A 22,246-nucleotide genomic window follows, 5' to 3' on the forward strand; every position below is an offset into this window, starting at 1 on the left:
TGATTATGAAAGGTGATGAAAATGTTCTGACGCGCCCCCTGGGCCTTGGGACATCCGGAGCCGGACCCTTTTTGGTGGATGCTGGTGGTTGTAGTCTCCGTGGCGGCGACCCGGTTCCGTGGCTCAGGGTGGTCAAACCAGTGGCGGAACTATTTATGTGGTTTTGATGTTTAAATGTCCGACCACGCCACCCGTGGATTGCGGTCAGAGTGAACCGCCGCTGCAGGGCAGACCGCTGAGGCTGGTGTTGTGGGTGCAGCAGAGCGTAGCATAACTCCCCACGGGAGGAGTATAGCCTCAGGGCAGTGTATGCGGAGGATGGGGGTGATGGTGCAGGGCAGCAGCAGTAACGACATTGAGTCAGTGATGCAGTCCAGGGCCTTTGCTCACAGTTCTTATTATCCAGACCACTTCTGCAGGTAACGGCTGCCCACGTCGTACTGTGCTCACCAGGTGAGGGGCTCAGACAACTCCCAGATAACTTTGGAGCGCTTCACAGGACCCCCTTTGTGTGTCCTTTGTCTGGCCTTTCTTACCAACCCTTCTGTCCGGCTGCCTCGGGCCTCCTCTTGGTAAACTTGGCGCCAGTTTCCCTGACCCTATGTGCTGCCCTCCTAGCGGGTGTAGCGAGGGGCTGCGCCACATAAAATGTCACAGCCTCCGGTTTCTAGCTGAGGGTCGTTTCCCGCCTCCACTAGTTTCGGGGACCGGTCTCCCCCTTTGGCCTGACCCCTCCACGCAGGTGGATTCGGGCGTGCGGTGGCGACTCGCCCGTCCACACCCCTGGGAACCCTTCGTTCCTCGTTCCTGGAGCCTTCTCCGCTCCTCTTCCTTCCTTCTCCCACTTCCAGGCCTGGGCCTCTGTTACTAGGCCCGCCTCTGGAGCAGAGCTCATGCAGAGCCCCTGCTCCCTGTCACTTCTGCTCAGACTTCTCTGCACTGAACTAAGATGGTGCCCACCTTTTATACTCCCTTCTCAATGCACCCAGGAACTGCTTCCTCCCTGCTCCTGCACTACAGGGCTCCCCTTCCTCAGTGTCCCCCCCCCCACTCCAGCCAGGGACAGGGACTGTCGTGCCCATCTCAGGGGCATATTGGTCGCCCTGCCCCACGGCAATGTGGTGTAATGCATGCAGGTGTCGGGGTCCTGATCCACACTCCATCCTTACCTGAGAGTGAGATATCACACCTCTGGGTGAGGTGCAATACCTCTGCAGCAACCGAGCCCTCGGGGTGCTACAGTTCCATTTATCTTCAGCCTAGGTGATGCATTGCGATACAGGGCCGTGATTTTTGGCTATAAAAGGGTCCCCTAGACCCCTACCCCAAGCTTTTTAAGAGAATAATATATGGCGTGCCAGGAGACTCTATGGAATGCTTTCTCAGCATCCAACGAGAGTATCTAATTACAAATTTTTAACTGCATCTAGCCCAGGAAATACTTATTGCCTAGTAGCAGTGTCTGCTTGTCAGCGGATTTTCCCGGCTGTTAAGCAAGCTACACCACCTGTAGTTTGGACAGTTAATTTTTTCAAAGGAAATGCTTCGGGACCACGGGATACTCAGTGAAGAGCATCAGGAGGCACCCCAAGGCATAGGGGCTGGGACTGGCGGTAGGACGCCTTGCGGTGGACAGCCGAGCTCGATCCTTATAAAAGCTTTTTAACTGCAGCAGCTTTAGTGGACGCTACTGGAGCTAGAATTATGCGGCTGCTGGCATGAGACTTGCCCTTCAATAGATTCTGGTAAAAGGATTTAAAGTGTATTCATTCAAATTAGAGAGACAATTTAAATTAAAAAGCTTAGAGCTGCCTCCACCACAGGGGGGCTCGCTCGACCCACCAGCGGACAGGCACCAGTATTGGGAGAGGGGGGCTGGCCGTCAGGGTCCACCGCGGCTCTGGCCCAAACGGAGCTGGCACGGGCAGGAACGGACTGGCCGTGTCGGCTTCTCACTTTTTGGATTTTAGAAGGGCATGACATGCCTATATCTGTGTCTCCCCCTCCTTTTACTCCTCCACCTCTTTTCTTTTCGCATTACTATATGTACTTGTCACTTTTCCATGTGTTAGTTATGTCTTCTGAGCAGTTTGTCAGCTTTTGGACACCTTTGAAGGTGTTTTCTATGTGTTTCTATGTGTTTTTGTTTGCCTGCCATTGGTTTTAACGGTGTTCGAAGGTGTTCGACGAACACTTCGGCGAACACAAGGGTGTTCGACTAACCGAACCGAACTCGAACACTACGGGGGTGGCTCAACACTAGTGATTGATGGGGGATTCTTGGAAAAACTTAAATTAAAACCCAAACCTTTGTCAACCCCTATTTCCGTGGTTTCTGTCGATGGCTCTCCCTTGAAATGTGTTACTCACAAGGTGTATGAATTTCCCCTCACTATTAATGGTATTCACCAAGAAAATTTGGATTTGGTAGTATTAAATAATTTGCCTTCTCCAGTAATTTTGGGGTTACCCTGATTAAAATTGCACAATCCTGTACTGGATTGGTCTACTAATGAAATTAAGTCCTGGAGCCCTAAGTGTTATGACAAGTGTTGTAACGGGCACATTGCTGCTGTGGATAAACGGGAATTACCTGTACCTATTCAGGATTTTTGGAAAGTTTTTTTCTGAGGAGGAGTCGCAAATTTTGCCTCCACATAGAGACTATGATTGTACCATTGAATTTGTCCCTGTAGCGACTCTTCCTAAAAGTCGTTTATTTAATCTTACTATTACTGAGAGAAAGGCTTTGGAGGAATACATACAGACGAGCTTGGCCGCCGGTCATATCAGACCCTCTAAGTCACCTGTGGCTGTTGGATGTTTTTTTGTTAAAAAAAAGGACGGCGGTTTACGTCCTTGTCTGGACTTTCGCGAGATTAATAAAATTACTGTACGTAATCCCTACCCACTGCCATTGATTCCTGATTTGTTTAACCAGTTAGTGGGGGCCAAGTGGTTCTCTAAAATTGATCTCCGGGGGGCATACAATTTGTTGCGCATGAAGGAGGGTGATGAATGGAAGACTGCTTTTAACACTCCTGTGGGTCATTTTGAGAATCTGGTTATGCCTTTTGGTCTTACCAATGCACCAGCATTTTTTCAGAATCTTATTAATGACATCCTTAGACCTTTGATCGGCAAAAATGTGGTTGTGTATTTGGATGACATTTTGATTTATTCGCCTGATCTGGAGTCTCATTGGCGGAGCGTACGTGAGGTATTACAGTTATTAATTGACAATTCTCTTTTTGCTAAGCTAGAGAAATGTGAGTTCGCTGTACAGAAAATTAGTTTTTTGGGCTACATTATCTCCAGTGAGGGCTTTGAGATGGACCCGGTGAAAGTTCAAGCTGTGCAGGAATGGCCTAGGCCTATTGGTTTGAAATCGATACAGAGGTTTTTGGGTTTCGCCAATTATTACAGAAAATTCATTAAAAAATTTTCTATTATTGTTAAACCACTGACCGATCTCACCAGGAAAGGTGCTAATACGGTTCAGTGGACTACTGGGGCCATTGAAGCGTTTGTGTTTCTAAAGGAGAGGTTCAGCTCTGCCTCCATCCTTATGCAGCCTGATGTGACTAAGCCGTTTTTGGTTGAGGTTGATGCTTCTTCTGTGGGGGTCGGTGCGGTATTGTCTCAGGAAAACAAGAATGGAGTACATCCCTGTGCCTTTTTTTCAAAAAAATTTTCTGAGACTGAACTTAATTACGATATTGGTAATCGGGAATTGCTGGCTATTAAACTCGCATTTGAACACTGGCGTCATCTCTTGGAAGGTGCTGAATTTCCCATTCAGGTTTTCACTGATCATAAAAATCTGATCTATCTTGATGCTGCCAAGCGCTTGAATGCCCGTCAGGCTAGGTGGGCACTTGTTTTTTCGCGGTTTAATTTTTCCGTTACTTACATCCCGGGTACCAAGAATGTTAAAGCTGATGCGTTGTCTCACAGCTTTTCTCCCATGGTCGGTGCTGAGGAGGAGGAGAGCATTTTACAAGAAGGTGTTGTGATTGCTGCATTGGACTCCGTTTAGGAAGATGAGATTCTTAAAGCACAGGAGAATGCCCCATCTAACACTCCCCATGGGAGGTTGTTTGTGCCTAGGACCTTTAGGAGAGATTTGTTTGTTGAGTGTCATGAGTCTCGGTTGGCAGGTCATCCAGGAATTTCTGAGACCAAGAGACTTGTGGGTCGCAGTTTTTGGTGGCCTGGATGGCAGAAGGAAGTCATTAAGTGGGTGCGTCAATGTACTGTGTGTGCTAGATCTAAGTCTTCTCATACTCCTGCTGCGGGGTTGCTTTGCCCTCTGGAGGCTCCTAGTGCACCTTGGACACATCTGGCTATGGACTTTATTACTGACCTTCCCTCCTCTGAGGGTTTCACGGTCATCTGGGTGGTCGTGGACCGTTTTAGCAAGATGTGTCACTTGGTTCCCTTCATAAAACTGCCCTCCGCTAAGACACTCGCTAAGGCCTTTGTCAAGGAAATTGTCAGACTCCATGGTGTTCCTACTGACATTGTTTCTGATAGTGGACCTCAGTTCGTGGCTCGTTTTCGGCGTGCCTTTTGTGACAGGTTGGGAGTTCATTTGTCGTTTTCATCTGGATATCATCCTGAGTCTAGAAAGGAAGAATCAGGATGTTGAGCAGTTCTTGCGTTGTTTTGTGGCAGACAATCAAGAGGGGTGGTCTGAGTTTCTGCCGCTTGCTGAATTTGCTCTTAACAACCATATATCCTCTTCTGCTGGGTGTTCGCCTTTTTTTTGTTGTTCTGGGAGACATCCGTCTTTTGGGTCATTCTCCAAATTGGTATCGGCTGTGCCCGAGGAGGAGAGTTTTTCCGGTGATTTGGAGAGAGTTTGGACGGATGTGCGTGGTAATCTTCAGGAGGCTAACAAAAAATCTAAGAGGTACTTTGACAGGAAACGTCAAGAGGTTTTGTTTACGGTTGGTGACATGGTTTGGTTGTCCTCTAAGAATCTGCGGTTGAGGATTCCTTCTAAAAAATTGGGTCCCAAGTTTGTAGGGCCCTTTAAGGTGCTTCAGGTAGTTAACCAATCTGCTATTAGGTTGGAGGTTCCTACCTCCTGGAAGATTAATCCTGTGTTTCATGTTTCTCTATTGAAAAAAGCTGATGTATCAGATAGAGACGCCACTGCCACGGTTCCTCCGGTGGTGGAGGACGGGGAATATGAAATTTCCCGCATCCTTAATTCTAGACGGTATAGGGGGAGTTTGCAGTATCTCGTCGCTTGGAAGGGTTTCGGTCCCGAGGATAACTCATGGGTGAGGGCGGATGAAGTTTCTGCTTCCAGACTTGTCAGAGCGTTTCACAAGAGGTTTCCTGATAAGCCTGGGCCTAGGGGATCCGGAGGATCCTCTTAGAAGAGGGGGTACTGTTAGAACTCTCCTGTTAGGTTTTTTCTATTTTGCTGGTCACATGACCTTTTTGCCTATTTAATCCTGCTCCGCCCTTCTGGCCATGCTGGACTTCATTGTAATTTCTATTCTTAAGCTAGCCAGCTGCTTTGTAACCATTCTCAGTCAGTTTAGCTAGGTCTTTTGACTTTTATGTTCTATGTTGTGTATTGTTCTTTTTACTGCTACAATTTCAGCTAGGAGGTGTCCATCTTCCTCCCAGTCCCTAGTTCTTGTAGGGATCCCTCCCTCACATCTATAGGTCTTTGTTCAGACTAGCTGAGGACTTTAGCGGGTCTGATCGCAGGATCAGGTTCCCCGTTACATCGTAGGTATCTAGCTTAGTTCTATTGTAGGGACAGATCTCCTGTCTTTCCTTAGTGCTTGTAGCCTATCATAACACATTCCTTGTGTTCTTTAGCCCAAACAAGTCTCTTCTGCTTGTTGCCTGTCCTTATCAGTGGTTTCCTAGCAGCTATTTTACCATGAAGCCCTGCTGCACAAAGTCTCCTCTTAACAGTTGTTGTAGAGATGTGTCTGCTGCTAGAACTCTGTGTGGCATTGACCTGGTCTCTAATCTGAGCTGCTGTTAACCTGCGATTTCTGAGGCTGGTGACTCGGATAATCTTATCCTCAGAAGCAGAGGTGACTCTTGGTCTTCCTTTCCTGGGGCGGTCCTCATGTGAGCCAGTTTCTTTGTAGTGCTTGATGGCTTTTGCAACTGCACTTGGGGACACTTTCAAAGTTTGCCCAATTTTTCGCACTGACTGACCTTCATTTCTAAAAGTAATGATGGCCACTCGTTTTTCTTTACTTAGCTGCTTTTTTCTTGCCATAATACAAATTCTAACAGTCTATTCAGTAGGACTATCAGCTGTGTATCCACCAGACTTCTGCACAACACAACTGATGGTTCCAACCCCATTTATAAGGCAAGAAATCCCACTTATTAAACCTGACAGGGCACACCTGTGAAGGGAAAACCATTTCCAGTGACTACCTATTGAAGCTCATCAAGAGAATGCCAAGAGTGTGCAAAGCAGTCATCAAAGCAAAAGGTGGCTACTTTGAAGAACCTAGAATATAAGACATATTTTCAGTTGTTTCACACTTTTTTGTTAAGTATATATTTCCACATGTGTTAATTCATAGTTTTGATGCCTTCAGTGTGAATGTACAATTTTCATAGTCAAGAAAATACAGAAAAATCTTTAAATGAGAAGGTGTGTCCAAACTTTTGGTCTGTACTGTATTTACCTACTCGCTCTCCATACTGCCTCCTCACACATCCCCCTACTCCCCATACTGTGTCTGAATCCATCCCATCATCCTCGCTCCCTATACTATGTCCACATACATTCGCCCCTCGCTCTTCATACTATGTTCACACCCATTCCCCCACTCACCATACTGTTTCCACCCATGCCCCCTCATACTATTTCCTCATACATTCCCCCATCCCCTCCTTTTCTCCTCATACTGTGTCCTCAAATTTCTTCTGCTTACCCCCCTCTCACTCTCCATATTGTGTCCTCACCCATCCCTTCCTTATTCCCCAAACTGTGTCCTGAAATCTTACTCCCCATCCCCCGATACAATACATTTTTGGTGTCTTCAGCTCCACTGGAGCACCTACCACCAAAATCTTCGTGTCTTTGCAGCGCTGGGAGTGACATCAGCAGTGTGATCAAATGACCTTATCTCGTTGCTGACGTCGCCCTGATCATGTGGTTAGGTCTTTAATTGTACTCCCATATGAAAGAGGCAAGTATAATTCATCACTGGGAGCCATTTCCTGGTGATCCTCCTTGAGATGGTTCTACTCCTTCATTGGAGTCCAGCTGTCTTTAACTAAACTGATAGGACTTGATTTGGAAAGGCACACACCTGCCTATATAAGAGCTCACAGCTCACAGTGCATGTCAGACCAAATGAGAATCATGAGCTTAAAGGAACTGCCCAAGGAGCTCAGAGACAGAATTGTGGCAAGGAACAGATCTGGCCAAGGTTACAAAAGAATTTCTGCAGTATTCAAGGTTCCTAAGAACACAGTGGCCTCCATAATCCTTAACCCTCCGTCACCTACAATATCGGTTCTAACGAGCTCACATATAATGTGACTGTCAGGCGCAGGCTAGAAAAATACCTATAATATCTAATATTTGCAATTTCAGTGCTCTAAAAGTGATCAGTGACCTTCATAGGTATGTAATAAAAGAGACTACACATAATCAGGTGCAAAAAAAAAAACATTTACTTAACATAAAACTAATAACTCTGAAATACAAACATTTCAAAACTCCCGCCAAATAGTCCCCAGTTCGACTCTGTCAAAAAACTCTACAAAGAAAATTTATGGAAACAAACTTAATTTTAAGGTACCTTAAGTACTATTAAACACATATTCAATCAGAATTAGATCCTGAAGTTTCCCCAGAAAAATTACACTTGCAGAGCAAAGAGCAAGAATTACACATCATTTTTGCATGTGTCAGGCAGATTGCATTATGACATTTGTGACATTCATTATTAGAAAGCCTTCTGATTCCACTTTCCGTGGTGCAGGTGGTGCATTTCCTTCTTTTGGGAGGTGGTGCAGGTGGTGAATTTTCACTATCATCTTCTGGGCGGAATCTTTTGAGCTGAACTTGAAGGCGAGAGGGGATACCGATTGTTTTCATACTTCTCCTGCGTAGCTCTCCAAGCACTAGTTCATGGGCCAATTTTTTCAGATAGAATCGTCTACGGAGTGGTTCAAGCTTGTTTTCAAGGTAAATGACTTGTGAATTTATACCACCCAAATTCAACATAGCAAAAAATATGACCATTGGCCAGCGTTTGGTGTTTCTGCTGACGTTGAAAGTTGAGCACATCTGATCAGCTGTATCAACATCCCCTTTGGTTGCATTATAAAATGTAATTATCTCCGGGTTTATTTGTGCCTCAGTCCCAGGATCGATGGCATCATCATCATGAAGAGTTGATAGAAGAAGTACAATTTTTTTTGCTTGTGGTACATAGGAAACCAAAACCTTTCCATTATGGAATGCAAAAAAAATACTGCTGCCTCCCTTTCACACTTACAAACTGTGTAGGCAATTCTTTTTTATTTTTTCTTACAGTTCCGACATATGAAAGCTTCTGCATTTTCAGATAATCTATCAGATCACAATTTGAAAACCAATTGTCAGCTGTTATATTGCGACCCGATCCAAATAAGGGCTCAGCGAGTCTTTTTACAACATCACTGGGTTTGTTGCTGACACAGTAAGGACCTTCTGGTTGTTTTCCTGCATAAACTTCCAGGTTGTAAGCGTAGGTCTTACTGGCATCAACAAGGGCATACATTTTTATTCCATATTTGTTAGGCTTTGATGGAATATATTGACGAAAGGCACATTTACCACGAAAACCAGGGAGAATTTCGTCAATAGTGAGATTCTCACCAGGGCAATAGCTTTTTTTACAGTTTTCAACAAATTTTTGGAATATATCACGAATTGGAGCAAGTCGGTCATGTGTTTTACGTTCGGTTCAGGTAGTTCTGTCGTCAAACCGAAGGCAACGAATTAGAAGCTTGAATCTGTTTATGGACATAACAAGGCCAAATTTTTCAACTCCATCGCCATCTTTACTCCAAAGTTCCTCCAAACTTTGTCTATTTGCCCTATAAGCTCCTGCAAGGTATAATAATCCAAAAAAAGCACGCAGTTCTATTTCATCTGTGGCCTTGATGGTTCTGTTGCAGAAGAACTTGTCCTTTATAATGTCTATATATTGGTTGGTATATGTGACAATAGAGTCCAGAATGTCATCTGTGAATAACTATTCCAGCATTCAACTGCAGTTTTTGCATTACTTGCAGTTCCTATAACTGCAGGAAGGTGAGTAATAATGTTTTGAGGTTCCCTACGTTTTTTCTGGAGTGGCTTCTTGTTCCATTGGGTTTTTTTATCTTTTCTCATATAATAAGATTCTACATCTTCATCCTCATCACTGTCACCATCTTGCTCTGTTTCAGAATCCACTTCACATACTTCCACCTCATCATGAGAATCAATCTCACTTTCCTCTCCTAAATCCTCATTCAGTGTGGGGTCTGCATCATCTAACAGCATGTTTGTTACTTCCTCAACATCAAGGTTTTTTGATAAATTGTACATTTTCCTCTCCATTTCAGCAGATAATCTGAAGCAAGAGAAGGAATATGTGTTAGGGAACTACTGTATATGCCTGAGCAGCACACTTTCTTTTTTAATCTGCCTTATTTCTATGAAATATCCTCACACTTTGTGCTATACATTCATAAAACAAGCTAAATAAACAATTGTGATGAATAAAAACATAAAATACCAACCTTATTGAGTGTGACGTGTTCACATACAATGAGCCTGAGAGATTAGCGCAGTTATATCTGTCCTCCTGAAGCTCTGCAATCCAACTGTGGTATGAGGTTTCACAGAGCTGCTAGAGACAGGAGACTACCTGGAGGGAGGGGATTTCCTCACAATCTGGTGAGGAAGGAGAAATGAAAGTAAAAGAGATGTGCCTGTCAGGCCTATTGTATGTGACGGAGGGTTAAATAGAAGAAGTTTTGGACCACCTGAAGTCTTCCTAGAACTTGCCGTCCAGCCAAACTGAGCAATCGTGGGAGAAGAGCTTTGGTGAGAGAGGTAAAGAAGAACCCCAAGATCACTGTGGCTGAGTTCCAGAGATGCAGTAGTGAGATGCAGCCCTCCACCAGTCAGGCCTTTATGGCAGAGTGGCCCAACAGAAGCCTCTCCTCAGTGCAAGACATATGAAAGCCTGCATAGAGTTTGCTCAAAAACACATGAAGGACTCCCAGACTATAAGAAATAACATTCTCTGGTCTGATGAGACGACAATAGAACTTTTTGGTGATAATTCTAAGCGGTATGTGTGGAGAAAACCAGGCACTGCTCATCACCTGCCCAATACAATCCCAACAGTGAAATATGGTGGTGGCAGCATCATGCTATGGGGTTGTTTTTCAGCTGCAGGGACAGAACGACTGGTTGCAATTGAAGGAAACATGAATGCGGCCAAGTACAGCGATATCCTGGATGAAAACCTCTTCCAGAGTCCTCTGGACCTCAGACTTGGCCGAAGGTTAACATTCCAACAAGACAATGACCCTAAGCACACAGCTAAAATAACAAAGGAATGGCTTTGGAACAAATCTGTGATCATTCTTGACTGGCCCAGCCAGAGCCCTGACCTATCTAATTGAGCATCTCTGGAGAGACCTGAAAATGGCTGTCCACCAACGTTCACCATCCAACCTGACGGAACTGGAGAGGATCTGCAAGGAAGAATGGCAGAGGATCCCCAAATCCCGGTGTGAAAAACTTCTTGCATCATTCCCAAGAAGACTCATGGCTGTACTAGCTCAAAAAGGTGCTTCTACTCAATACTGAGTAAAGGGTCTGAATACTTGTGACCATGTGATATTTCAGCTTTTCATTTTTTAATAAATTTGAAAAAACTTCTACATTTCTGTTTTTTTCAGTCAAGATGGGGTGCAGAGTGTACATTAATGAGAAAAAAATGAACTTTTTAGAATTTACCAAATGGCTGCAATGAAACAAAGAGTGAAAAATGTAAAGGGGTCTGAATACTTTCCATACCCACTGCATCTACAGCAGAAAGTGCTTGTGTTTCATGAAAACAATGCTGTTTATTTTCATGTGGGTTTTCCACAGATATCAACAATTACATTGCAAAAGGTGAAATATGTGAATAATTATGAGCAAATAATTGTCATTTGTTGCACAGAAATTTTTCACAATGTGTACATGCAGATTCTTATAAAATTCACAGCAAATACGTAATGTGTGAACAAACCTAAGAGTAAATGGTTAAAAACAGATTTGCTGTGAATGATCCATAGCAAACCCAGACCAATAACAGAGTCAAAATGCATTTGTAGCATGTGGATTTCGCCATAGATTTTTCCCTTTGAAATGCAAAGGCTATGTTAACCCGTGATGAAAAAAATAAGTGCAAAATCTGTTGTGGATTTGCTGTGGATTTCAACCCATCTATTGTAAATGGTTAAAGCCACAGTAAAAATCTGCAAAGAATTGATGTTGTAGATTTAAAATTCTCAGTCTATGTCAATGTAAGCATTATGTTGTAATTTTTTAAAACTCTGTATGAGATGAAAATCTAATTCTTGCACTGTAACTATTTGAAACTGCAGATTCCATGTGTAATTTGTCATGACACTATCCTATATTGAATGAGAATTCTAGTGGATCTAATTTAAATATTGTGTAAATCAATACCATGTGCATACCCATTGCATAAGGCCAAACCTTCAGTACACACACTACTCCTGAGGAAGATGCAGATAGGTAAAGCGATCTGTGTTCCTTTACCTAAGAGCTAATATTTGTTATTTGCTTGAGATACATATTACACATTTCAATATTGCTATTTTGCACTGTGGTAATTAGTATTACTTATTTGCACCAGTTATTGGCACTTTGTATTGTGTTCACTAAGGATATTGATATGTCGTTAATGACCACATTTTGATTTATTATCACTATTTATTGTCTTTGTATTTATTATATTTTGGCTATTTTTATTTATTTATGTTTTAATACATTTTAGAAAGATATTATGGAGGGTTGATGATCCCCCTACATTTCTTGTTTGGTTTATGTGATTCTATTTAGAGTTGTAAAGAATACGTCCAGAAATTACACTGATGATAGTGCGGTGCGTTCCTAATATTTCTGTGTTGCATATTCTGTGTTAGGAAAAAGCATGCAAAAGTAAATATAAAAGGTTTCTGTCATTCTTATTATCATCTTTTTTTCAGTGTTTCTACTTTTTGCAGGATTGACTACTTGGACTGCATCAGATTCAGTAGACTATGTTGGACGATATGAGATTTTTGTGTTTACTAAATTTTTTGCCATGAGATAATGTTAGGTTTTTAATTAATAATTTTTAACCCTTTATTACAGCATTAGTCATGGAGGTATCAGACAAACACTTTTCCATTACTATCACTGGATTAAGCGTTATTTTTTTCACCCCAAGGTTGTCGCCCAACATCACTGTTATTTTACTATTTAACGAACCAAGGGGATATTTGGAGATCTGGGTTACCCTTAGAAGTGGACAATCAAATGCTACAGGCCACTTTGGGTTACGCTGATGTTTTTTGCGTGGGAAAGGACCAAAATCCATTGACTTTTCCATCCTGATAATAAGTTTTTTGTGGTCATTTAAAATTATATAATTAAATATTTATTCAAAATCTTTATTCCAATGTACTAGTGGTGTCATTTATTGCCATTTCTTTTTTTATAGAAATAGTTCATTTTTGCATAGAATAGCCCCAAGTTAAGTTTCAAGTTAACAAAGGATAAAATGTTGGCATGTGAAAATATACAGTATAATGTATTTAAGTAGCAGATCAATATGAAAACACTGGCACTGCAATCACACATATTTCTCAATAGTGTATCACACACATTTCTCAATAGTGTATCACTCTCTTTCAGAGGGTTTTGTCAGACACAGGGGTGCTAGAAAGTGGCACTCCCCACTGACGAATTCAACATTTTTTATTTATTACGCATGGTCATAAAATGAAATGCAGAGACATAAGTCAAGTTTTGTTCCATGCAATCTAGTAGTACAACTTCTATGTTGAATGTGTTCCAAATTAGCAAGCTCAAACTTGTTGTCAGTCCTTCCTTTTGTCTCTGTATTCCATCTTATGAAGAGTATGATGAAAAAATAATATTGGATTCATCAGTGGAGAGTGCCATGCTCTACTTTCGTCTTGTTAAAGAGAATTTTTTAAGTGGGTCTCCATATTTTTCACAGCCAATGTAAAACTGACAGCAGCAAACTGAAACAATCAGGAATAAAAGATCCATGGATATTGGTCTCTTCTTGCCCTAAAGATAATGGATTGCAGCAATTCCATTTCCCAACTATCACATTAGATGGTCCCCTTTGGAAGTAACTGGCTCTTCACAATGTGCATAGTGTTTAGTAGTGAAATAAGAGCTATGGAGGTGTTAGCCTTGAAGTGACAAAAAGCAATGTTGGCTGACACCGAATCTTAGTTGTAAGATAAGGTGGCTATCAGATACCTCTATTTTTAATGCTGTAATGTAGTGCTGCAAAAAAATACTTTATTTGAAAAACACACTACCTGACACCATTCTACTTTCACCAGTTTATTACGAAATTAATTCCCTTCTGGTCTGACATAGTTCAAAAAAGCTATTGTCACCCAAATAGGGAAACACGCAAAAAGAAGACAAACCCATGATAGTATCAAGAATGAGAAAACATCTTATAGTTACTTTTAGATGCTTTGTCCTAATGAAACCTGTGCTATCTTTCTCCTTTTTGTTGCAGACTTTGTCTTATTTTATTTCTATATCGCTGCATGGTGGGCACCAAGAATGATTTTCTCTGCTGGATCCATCAAAATGCAGTCTAGACAGACAGTGTACAAACCAGTAGAAATAACCAATGAACTACCTACCTGATTTTGATCAGATAGATAGTTCTTTGGTTGTTTCTAACCTGTCTCTTTAGGAATTGCCGTATTTTGTGGACTATAAGACGTACCAGACTATAAGATGCACCCCAAATTTTGAGGAGGAAAAGAGGACATTTTTTTTTAATAAAATGTTGATGCGATTTATAGTCTGCTTTTATGGTAGCTTACTGAGAAAGGGGGGGCTGCGGTGGAGCGGGATCTCAGGAGGCAGGGTTGCTGCTGCAGGTGGCAGGAGTGGGGCAATTCTGTGGGCCCCGGGCTGGGAGGAGGGGGTATTCGGTGGTGCGAGACTGCAGCTGGCTCCGGGCTTTAAGAGAATGTCAGCGGAGTCCCCACACTTCCCATAGTTTTCACTGCGACAGACTTTGGGAAAATGGCAGCCGAAGGCGGCACATGCACAGATTAAGTGCATTTTATAATCCAAAAAATACGGTATATCATATTTATAAGTGGAGAATTGGAGAAACTTTGTAGGTTATAGTGTACAAAACTGGAGATAAAATGTTTGTGTGTGTACATGTGTGTATGTGTGTACACTGTGTGTTCTTGTAAAACAGTACAGATGAGTGAATTAAGCAAAATTTGAATTTGCCCATCTGCACGGATGCCATATTGATGAATTCACGAGGAAGCAAAATCCCATAAATCTACAGATTTATGTAATATTTTAGTGAAATTCAATTCCAATCGAAAAAATTCTCTCATGCCTATAGAATAGGTTTTCTATTTTATGTTTGTGTTATGTCACACATAATTTTAACTCATCAAGTCTCTTGACTATCAATAAAACATCAACATAAACACATCAATGTATTTTTAATGTAACAAGAAGAATATATTGCATACAAAATTGTACAGGTCAAAGGAAATACAAGGCAGCAGGTCATTTGAATGTCACTTAGTGCATCAATAATTTAATAATCATTTGAATATAGCATCAAGTAAGTTACATAACTTATATTTAAGAAAGCTGTCCAAGATTCATATTAATAAATCTAGAAGTGGGAAACAGTGCACAATAGGGTGATATCTATAGGAGGGAGAGTAGGAGAATGCTGGTTATGCTCACATGGTGGAGTTGTGACACCTATGACTCCTATGCAGGCATGAAGAAAAACAGCTGCTGCCCCGTAGCTGGTGGATAAATCCTCCAGGAGATATTGCATCCAGGTGGATGAACACGTATGTTGACTGCGCTGCTGGAGTAAATCAGTTCTTCAGAAATGATGATGAGAATAAGGTTTTTTATTCACAACACGTCTCAATGCCGTACCGGGGTCTTTATAAGGTTAAGAAACCAAATGTGTTTTTTCACTTGATAAAGATCCCGGTATGGCGTGGCGAATAAAAAAACTTATTTTCATAATCATTTCTGAAGAATTGATTTACTCCAACAGCACAGCCCACCAATGTGTTCATCCAAATGGATGCAACATTCATATTAAAAATAATTATATCATATATATTGATCTAATGCAAGGCTGTATAAAACACACATATATACAACAGTGATGGTTTAGACTTGGATCCAACATAATGTGCTGAACAAAATGTACAGACGGTCATTTCGGTTTTGCTAGACAATAAACTTGTAGCATTGGATAACCAAGAAGATCAGCTGAAAGAAAACCCAATTTTCACTTCTAGTTCCTTCAAGAGAATACAATCTATATTCTGTTATATGAGACAACAGAGGGACAGTCACATTGTCTTCTGTTCTTTCTACTGATGCTCTGAAAATCTGATCTAGGGGCTCTGAAAATCTGGCTATCCATCATTTGTTCTTCTCCATTACTTAAGTTGCTGTAAGTCGCAACTAGCAATTTAGGTAAATGAAAATGATACAAAAAATTTTGCACAATATATCAGAAAAATTTACAAAGGGTGAATTTTAACTTTAATTCAATCCATTTTATTTTTCTTTAGTTTCGCTGAGCTATATATTTTTTTGTTTACTAGATGTGACATGGCGGCCAAATATGAGACATCATGATGTAGGAACATTCATTTTCCAATACATACATACTGTACAAGCTTTTATCACACTTCTGAGCTCATGATTTAAAGATATTATAAAAATAGTTGGTAATATCAAAGCTACAATCTTCATCACGAAAATGGAAGGCGCAATGCATTTGGTTCCACTAAAAGCAAGCCTGAATTTTGATGTAATTTGTCACATAAATATTCAAGGCCTTGGATCAGCAGTATGTGGCTGTCAGAAAAATTGCTTATCTTAAATTATTATAGATGGATCCTCAGTCCAAAATGCTAATGTACCTTGGGTTATACAGTAAATTACAAAACAGTCAGCAGTAGGTTTACCTTTTTTAACCTTACTATGAGAGATAATGGCTTCAGGAATTTTTTTTTGTTACTTAAGACTAATGGAGTAATAAAAGCATTAATATAAGGGTCTTTGATGGAACAAGAATGGTTATTTTCATTCACAGTAATGTTCAACAGATTATTACAAGATCTTTGACCACTTTAAGGAAAAAGTAACAACAACCAAACTGCAACTCCATATACCAAAGTGAATAATGTAACTAATGTATAATTCTAATTTATCCCACTGCTAGAATATATGATTGGGTTTCATAATGTGACAAATTATTTGTTAACTGGAATTGGATAGCATTACATTACTATAAAATTGCTCTATTAGTCCCACAGAGACAAATTTGATTTTAATGAGATAGTTAAAACTTAGGATGGAAATACTTTACTAGGAAATGCAGGACATAACCAGGACTTTGTATATAAGAAATGTGATTTTCAGTATTAGTCATGTAGCTCTTTGTTAAAAAAAAGAAAATTTAATACATGTTAGAAGGAATTATAGGTTTGTCTTTGCATCTAATTGTTGCCCCAAAAGCAATAAGCAGAACACAACTTTTTGATAAAAATGTGCGTCTTTGGCCCAAGATAAGAAATAATATCATATAATAATGAGATTTGTCTGTGAATAAAGCAAATTTTCATTATAAATTTTTGATGGTCTATAGAGAACACAGAACTTTTTTTGATTCATGCTTACTTTTGCATGGGAAAAATGTGCCAAGTATAGCCTTTTTCCCTGGGTTCAGGAGCATAAAGATGACCTATAACCCTCATGGAAAACTTTATGAAGTAAAATGTTACCAAGATACAAAATATTTCTCAAAGATATATATGATTAGGAAAGCTAAAAAAATCCTTTAATTTAGAGATAAGAGGTCTTGTTCTTTAAGAAAGAGACTGAAGTTGTGCTCTCTGCTGTCTCTTTATTTTAACAGCATTGTGAGACTTCATGGCTGAAAAATAGCACTGTGTGGGTAGATACTGGAAGTGTTCAGCATAGTAACACAGGGGAGATGTGTGCTTCAGTCTTACTGCTGTCTCTTACTTCATGTTTAATGGTATTATATAGAGGCAACGTAAAATAGATTTTCTTGTATTATGGCTTAGAAGGAGGAGGCTCTAAGCTACAACTAAGGTAAGCCCTGTCACAGCCTCCCTTGGCTGGCTGTCTGTATGAAGTGAGAGACTCAGATTACCTCTTTATAGGCAGCTGATTTCACCTCTTAAAGATTTATCCTTAAGAATGAGCTGTATCCTGATTTTCTCTTAGCTGGACTGAATAATATACAGGGACAGTTTATTGTATGGTTAATAAATAACATTGAGGGAAGTGACAATAATTTTCACCTAATTTGCATTTTGCTCTTTCATTGCCCATTTGTATGCACTGGTGAAAGGATTTGTGATTTTCTTTCATGAATTTATTAGAAGCATAGGTAAATTGATTCTTTCATTTTATTCTATGGACCAGCAACTTGACAAAACGGCATTACTTTCAAACTGATGAAAAACTGCTTCACTTTAAAACTGATCCATTCACATTACTTTTAATGGTTTAACAAACGGATCCAGCAGCAGATTTTTAGCCAAACAAAATTGTTGGTTTGCTAAACCATTGAAGTCGAAGTGAACGGACCAGTTTTAAAGTATAGCCGTTTTTCATCAGTTGGAAAGTGATGCAGTTTTTTGTTTACGGAATCAGTTTCAAATGGATGATTATTGGAAATGTGAACTCAGCCTCACGCAGCTAAAAAGTGGTGTAGACTAGATAGATAACAAATATGAAACATTTATCAAAGAGCATGAACCACTTTGATAAATCAATCTTGTACATGTCAAGAATGACTAATCTAAAGGCTCTTTTACACATTGCAGACGGCTGCAAGCCGAATGAAGTGTTGGACGATCGTTCGGATGACTTTCCCATACAGAGGAGTGCTAATTTGGCTGAGAACTTACGTCTTCTCTGAGAAAGCCAACATTAGACACCTCTGCTGGTCGCTTATCTCAGAGAGAACAAGGCAGTCGGCAAACTGAGATCGGACATGAGTGATCGACTTCTCCCCAACAATCAGTTAGTTGGGACCTCCATACACATAAAAGTGTTGTCTGAACCCATCAATATCAGCAGGTGCAACCAACATTAGTCTTATGTATATGTTAGGCTTAAGTTTGCATTGTCTAAGAATTAGACAGCATTGATAAGTATGCCCCATGATCTTTGTAGTCTCCCTCAAGCCCTCTATTTTCTCAGAATTCCCTAATAGAATATTTGACAATGGGTTATCTAAACTGTACAACAGTTTTAAAATATCGCTGCTGTTTCAGATTCCTTCAGATTTACTACATAAATGGTTATCATACCATTCAATTCTTGAAATCTCTGGTGTGTGATAGTAAGTGATAGAGTTTATTACTGCAATAAAATGACCAAATGTGGAAATTTGAAACTATACCAAAAGTTCAGCAGAATGTACAGTAAATTGTACATTTTACAACATTTTTTTCTCTAAAACAAAGCAAGCCGCAGAAATTATCCACCTCTAACAGTATCTTAGCAGTATTGGTTGTAAAGAGAAAACATTGGAGAGCAGCAGGTAAGAGGTCTTGTTTTTTAGTAAGATGTCTTCAATAGAGGTGTAAATCAAGGTGCAATATTATTCACAGCAATTAATTACACAATGAATATATCAATTCATGTAACAATATAGTTAATTGTGTTACCTGTCCACCAATTTGTGTTTCATAAATAAAACTGATAAAAGAGAATATCAGCAGTATCCAGCGAAACAATATATTGTGTTCATAACAGTCTATAAAAGAACTGCTCTGTGTGTGATGGATTCATCAGGCAAGGTTCTGAACTGTCTTTCACTGTCACACAATAATCCTGCAGTGATTAGTTTAGTAATGCAGTCTATAGCACAATACAACATTACTTTCTTCCTTGATGTTTTGTAGATACTTAGAGGAAGATGGTCTCTAAGGCATTTTGGTACTTGCTGCCAACAGTGAACAACATTTTATTTGGAGTTGTGTCTTTGTAGTTGTACACTTGAAGACAAATTGGTTTCTTCAGGCTAAAAAACAAAACAGTCCCTGTAGTAAAACATGGTGGAAACTTCTTAGTATTATTAAAGAGAAGGCACCTTGAGTTGAATTAAGGAAAGACAAACTTATGTACAAGAAAGCCTCCAGTGATTTCTTTGTTGGCGGTAAAATTCTCTCATAATCAGACGGCAGACAAGTCAATTCTGTTGGCTGAATTGCTGCTTTTGTCCCACGTATGCATCTTGGTTGGAGATGTATTGGCTCGATTCCCATTCATCTAAAAGGCAAAAACAAAAGTCCATAGGATGCCAGTGATTACTTTCAAAAGTTCTCGTTCTTTAACAAATGTTAATAAATGAACAATATAAAATACACTATTTATGTTGAAAGTAAAATTTGTATTGTTTGCAACTGTTATGTCTCTGTAAACTCAAAATGATATCATGGAAGTGTTTGGTTACTTTTGTCAAATTCCAAGAGTTCTATTGTGTATATTCTTTTATCACTGTACAGGGTAATGGATTTCGCTGCATAGTCCGCTAAGTTCAATTCACAGAATAGCAGCTTATCATTGACACGAGGAAAGAGGTGACAATGATGCAAGAGAGACTGAGGCAATGTCAAAATTCTATCTAAAAGCGACAAGAAATTTCAGAGTTCAGGTCCTGGTGTTCAGGAGGAGATGTGAAGCAAAAGAGTAGTTAGTCATCCCAAGGCTCTAGTCCATCAGGACATTCGAAGTTGTATAGCAGAAAAAATGTGGAACAAGAGCCAGGTCAGAAAACAGAGGGTCAACCCATTAAAAGATCACAAAAGCAGTATAATAACTGGCAAAAAAAAACAAGAGTAACAGGAGTAACATGGGGATTTACAAATCTAAATGATTAACTAAACATAAAACTACAATATACATCAGGCTCTGTTCAGACAGTGTTTGAGCCTTTTTTAATTGCAGTACATCTCTAATGATAGACTCTGGTATAGGCTTCAGGATAGTCATACAAGGACTGTGCTTTCCACAAGCTTCCATATTAATTTTTTTTATTGCAGCACTGGAGTGGTGCTTTTAATCTAGGGTCTTTGCCTGTAGTGTTATATACTTACCCGTCGCTGTCTTCACCTTTTATCGGCTCTGCTCCAACCTGGTCTTGTGACTCCAGCTTCTGACTGACCGGAAGTCAGAAGTAACAGTCACGAGCTCTCAATTCAAGTCTATGGGAAACAAAACGAGGCTATCATAGACTTGAATTGAAAAGTGACCTTCAGTTTGCTTCATGAAACACTGGAGTGATCAGGCAGGTCACAAACTGCTGGAGACCGATGGGAGCGGTGGTGATAGAAAGTGAAGAAGGCAGTGGGTAAGTATAAGACTAGGTGCAGGGCCTGTATATATGCTGCCTCCCCCAAATCCATGTATATATGCTGCCTTCCCCCCGATCGATGTATATATGCTCCCCCCCTCAATCCATGTATATATGCTGCCTCCCCCCTAATCCATGTATATATGCTGCCTTCCCCCCAATCCATGTATATATGCTGCCTCCCCCAATCCATGTATATATGCTGCCTCCCCCCAATCCATGTATATATGTTGCCTTCCCCCCAATTCATGTATATATGCTGCCTCCCCCCAATCCATGTATATATGCTGCCTCCCCCAATCCATGTATAAATGCTGCCTTCCCCCCAATCCATGTATATATGCTGCCTCCCCCCAATCTATGTATATATGCTGCCTCCCCCCAATCCATGTATATATGCTGCCTCCCCCAACAAGGGCGTACCCAGGATCAAAGCTAGGGGGGGCACTTCTTACATTACATGAGTGATATCTATTGTAAATTCCACAATAGCTCAGAAACCAGCGAATCGCTCCACACAGCATACTGGCCCCCATAAAATGCTTCATACAGGATGCTGGTCCCCATATAGCGCTCCATACAGGATACTGGCCCCCATATAACGCTCCATACAGAATACTGGCCCCCATATAACGCTCCATGCAGGATACTGGCCCCCATATAATGCTCCATGCAGGATACTGGCCCCCACATAATGCTACATACAGAATACCGACTCCCATATAACGCTCCATACAGGATACTGGCCCCCATATAATGCTCCATACAGAATACTGGCACCCATATAACGCTCCATACAGAATACTGGCCCCCATATAACGCTCCATACAGGATACTGGCCCCATATAGCGCTCCATACGGAATACTGGCCCCCATATAACACTCCATACAGGATAGTGGCCCCCATATAATGCTCCATACGGAATACTGGCCCCCATATAACGCTCCATACAGGATACTGGCCCCCATATAACGCTCCATAGAGAATACTGGCCCCCATATAACACTCCATGCAAGGATACTGGCCCCCATATAACGCTCCATACAGAATACTGGCCCCCATATAACGCTCCATACAGAATACTGGCCCCCATATAACACTCCATGCAGGCTGTTCCCCACACATAATGCCTCATGCAGGCTGTTCCCCCACATAATGCCCCATGCAGGCTGTTCCCCCCTTATAATGCCCCATGCAGGATGACACACACACTCCCTTCCTTATAATGCCCCATGCAGGATGACACACACACTCCCTTCCTTATAATGCCCCATGCAGGATGTCACACCCCCCTCCCTTATAATGCCCCATGCAGGATGTCATACACCCCCCTCCCTTATAATGCCCCATGCAGGATGTCACACACCCCCCTCCCTTATAATGCCCCATGCAGGATGTCACACACACCCCTCCCTTATAATGCTGAATGCAGGATGTCACACACACCCCCTCCTTTATAATGCCCAATGCAGGATGTCACACCCCCCCTCCCTTATAATGCCCCATG

The 22,246-nt window shown here is 41.0% G+C and overlaps 1 protein-coding gene across 5 annotated transcripts in view; it reads right to left on the minus strand.

Annotated features, from left to right (window-relative positions):
* Positions 1-14,782: 14,782 nt before the first annotated feature.
* The window catches only part of ADGRD1 (adhesion G protein-coupled receptor D1), a 1,511,981-nt gene continuing 1,504,517 nt past the window's right edge, over positions 14,783-22,246 (minus strand). For all 5 annotated transcript variants that reach the window (XM_073676103.1, XM_073676100.1, XM_073676102.1 and 2 more), the window contains one exon: positions 14,783-19,654. In XM_073676103.1, coding sequence (XP_073532204.1) covers positions 19,559-19,654 — 96 coding nt within the window. In that variant the 3' untranslated portion in view covers positions 14,783-19,558. The remainder of the gene's footprint in view (positions 19,655-22,246) is intronic.

Source organism: Phyllobates terribilis, unplaced genomic scaffold (assembly GCF_046119375.1).
Source record: "Phyllobates terribilis strain yellow unplaced genomic scaffold, ASM4611937v1 Scaffold_1__5_contigs__length_1240528914, whole genome shotgun sequence".
Lineage (NCBI taxonomy): Eukaryota > Metazoa > Chordata > Amphibia > Anura > Dendrobatidae > Phyllobates > Phyllobates terribilis.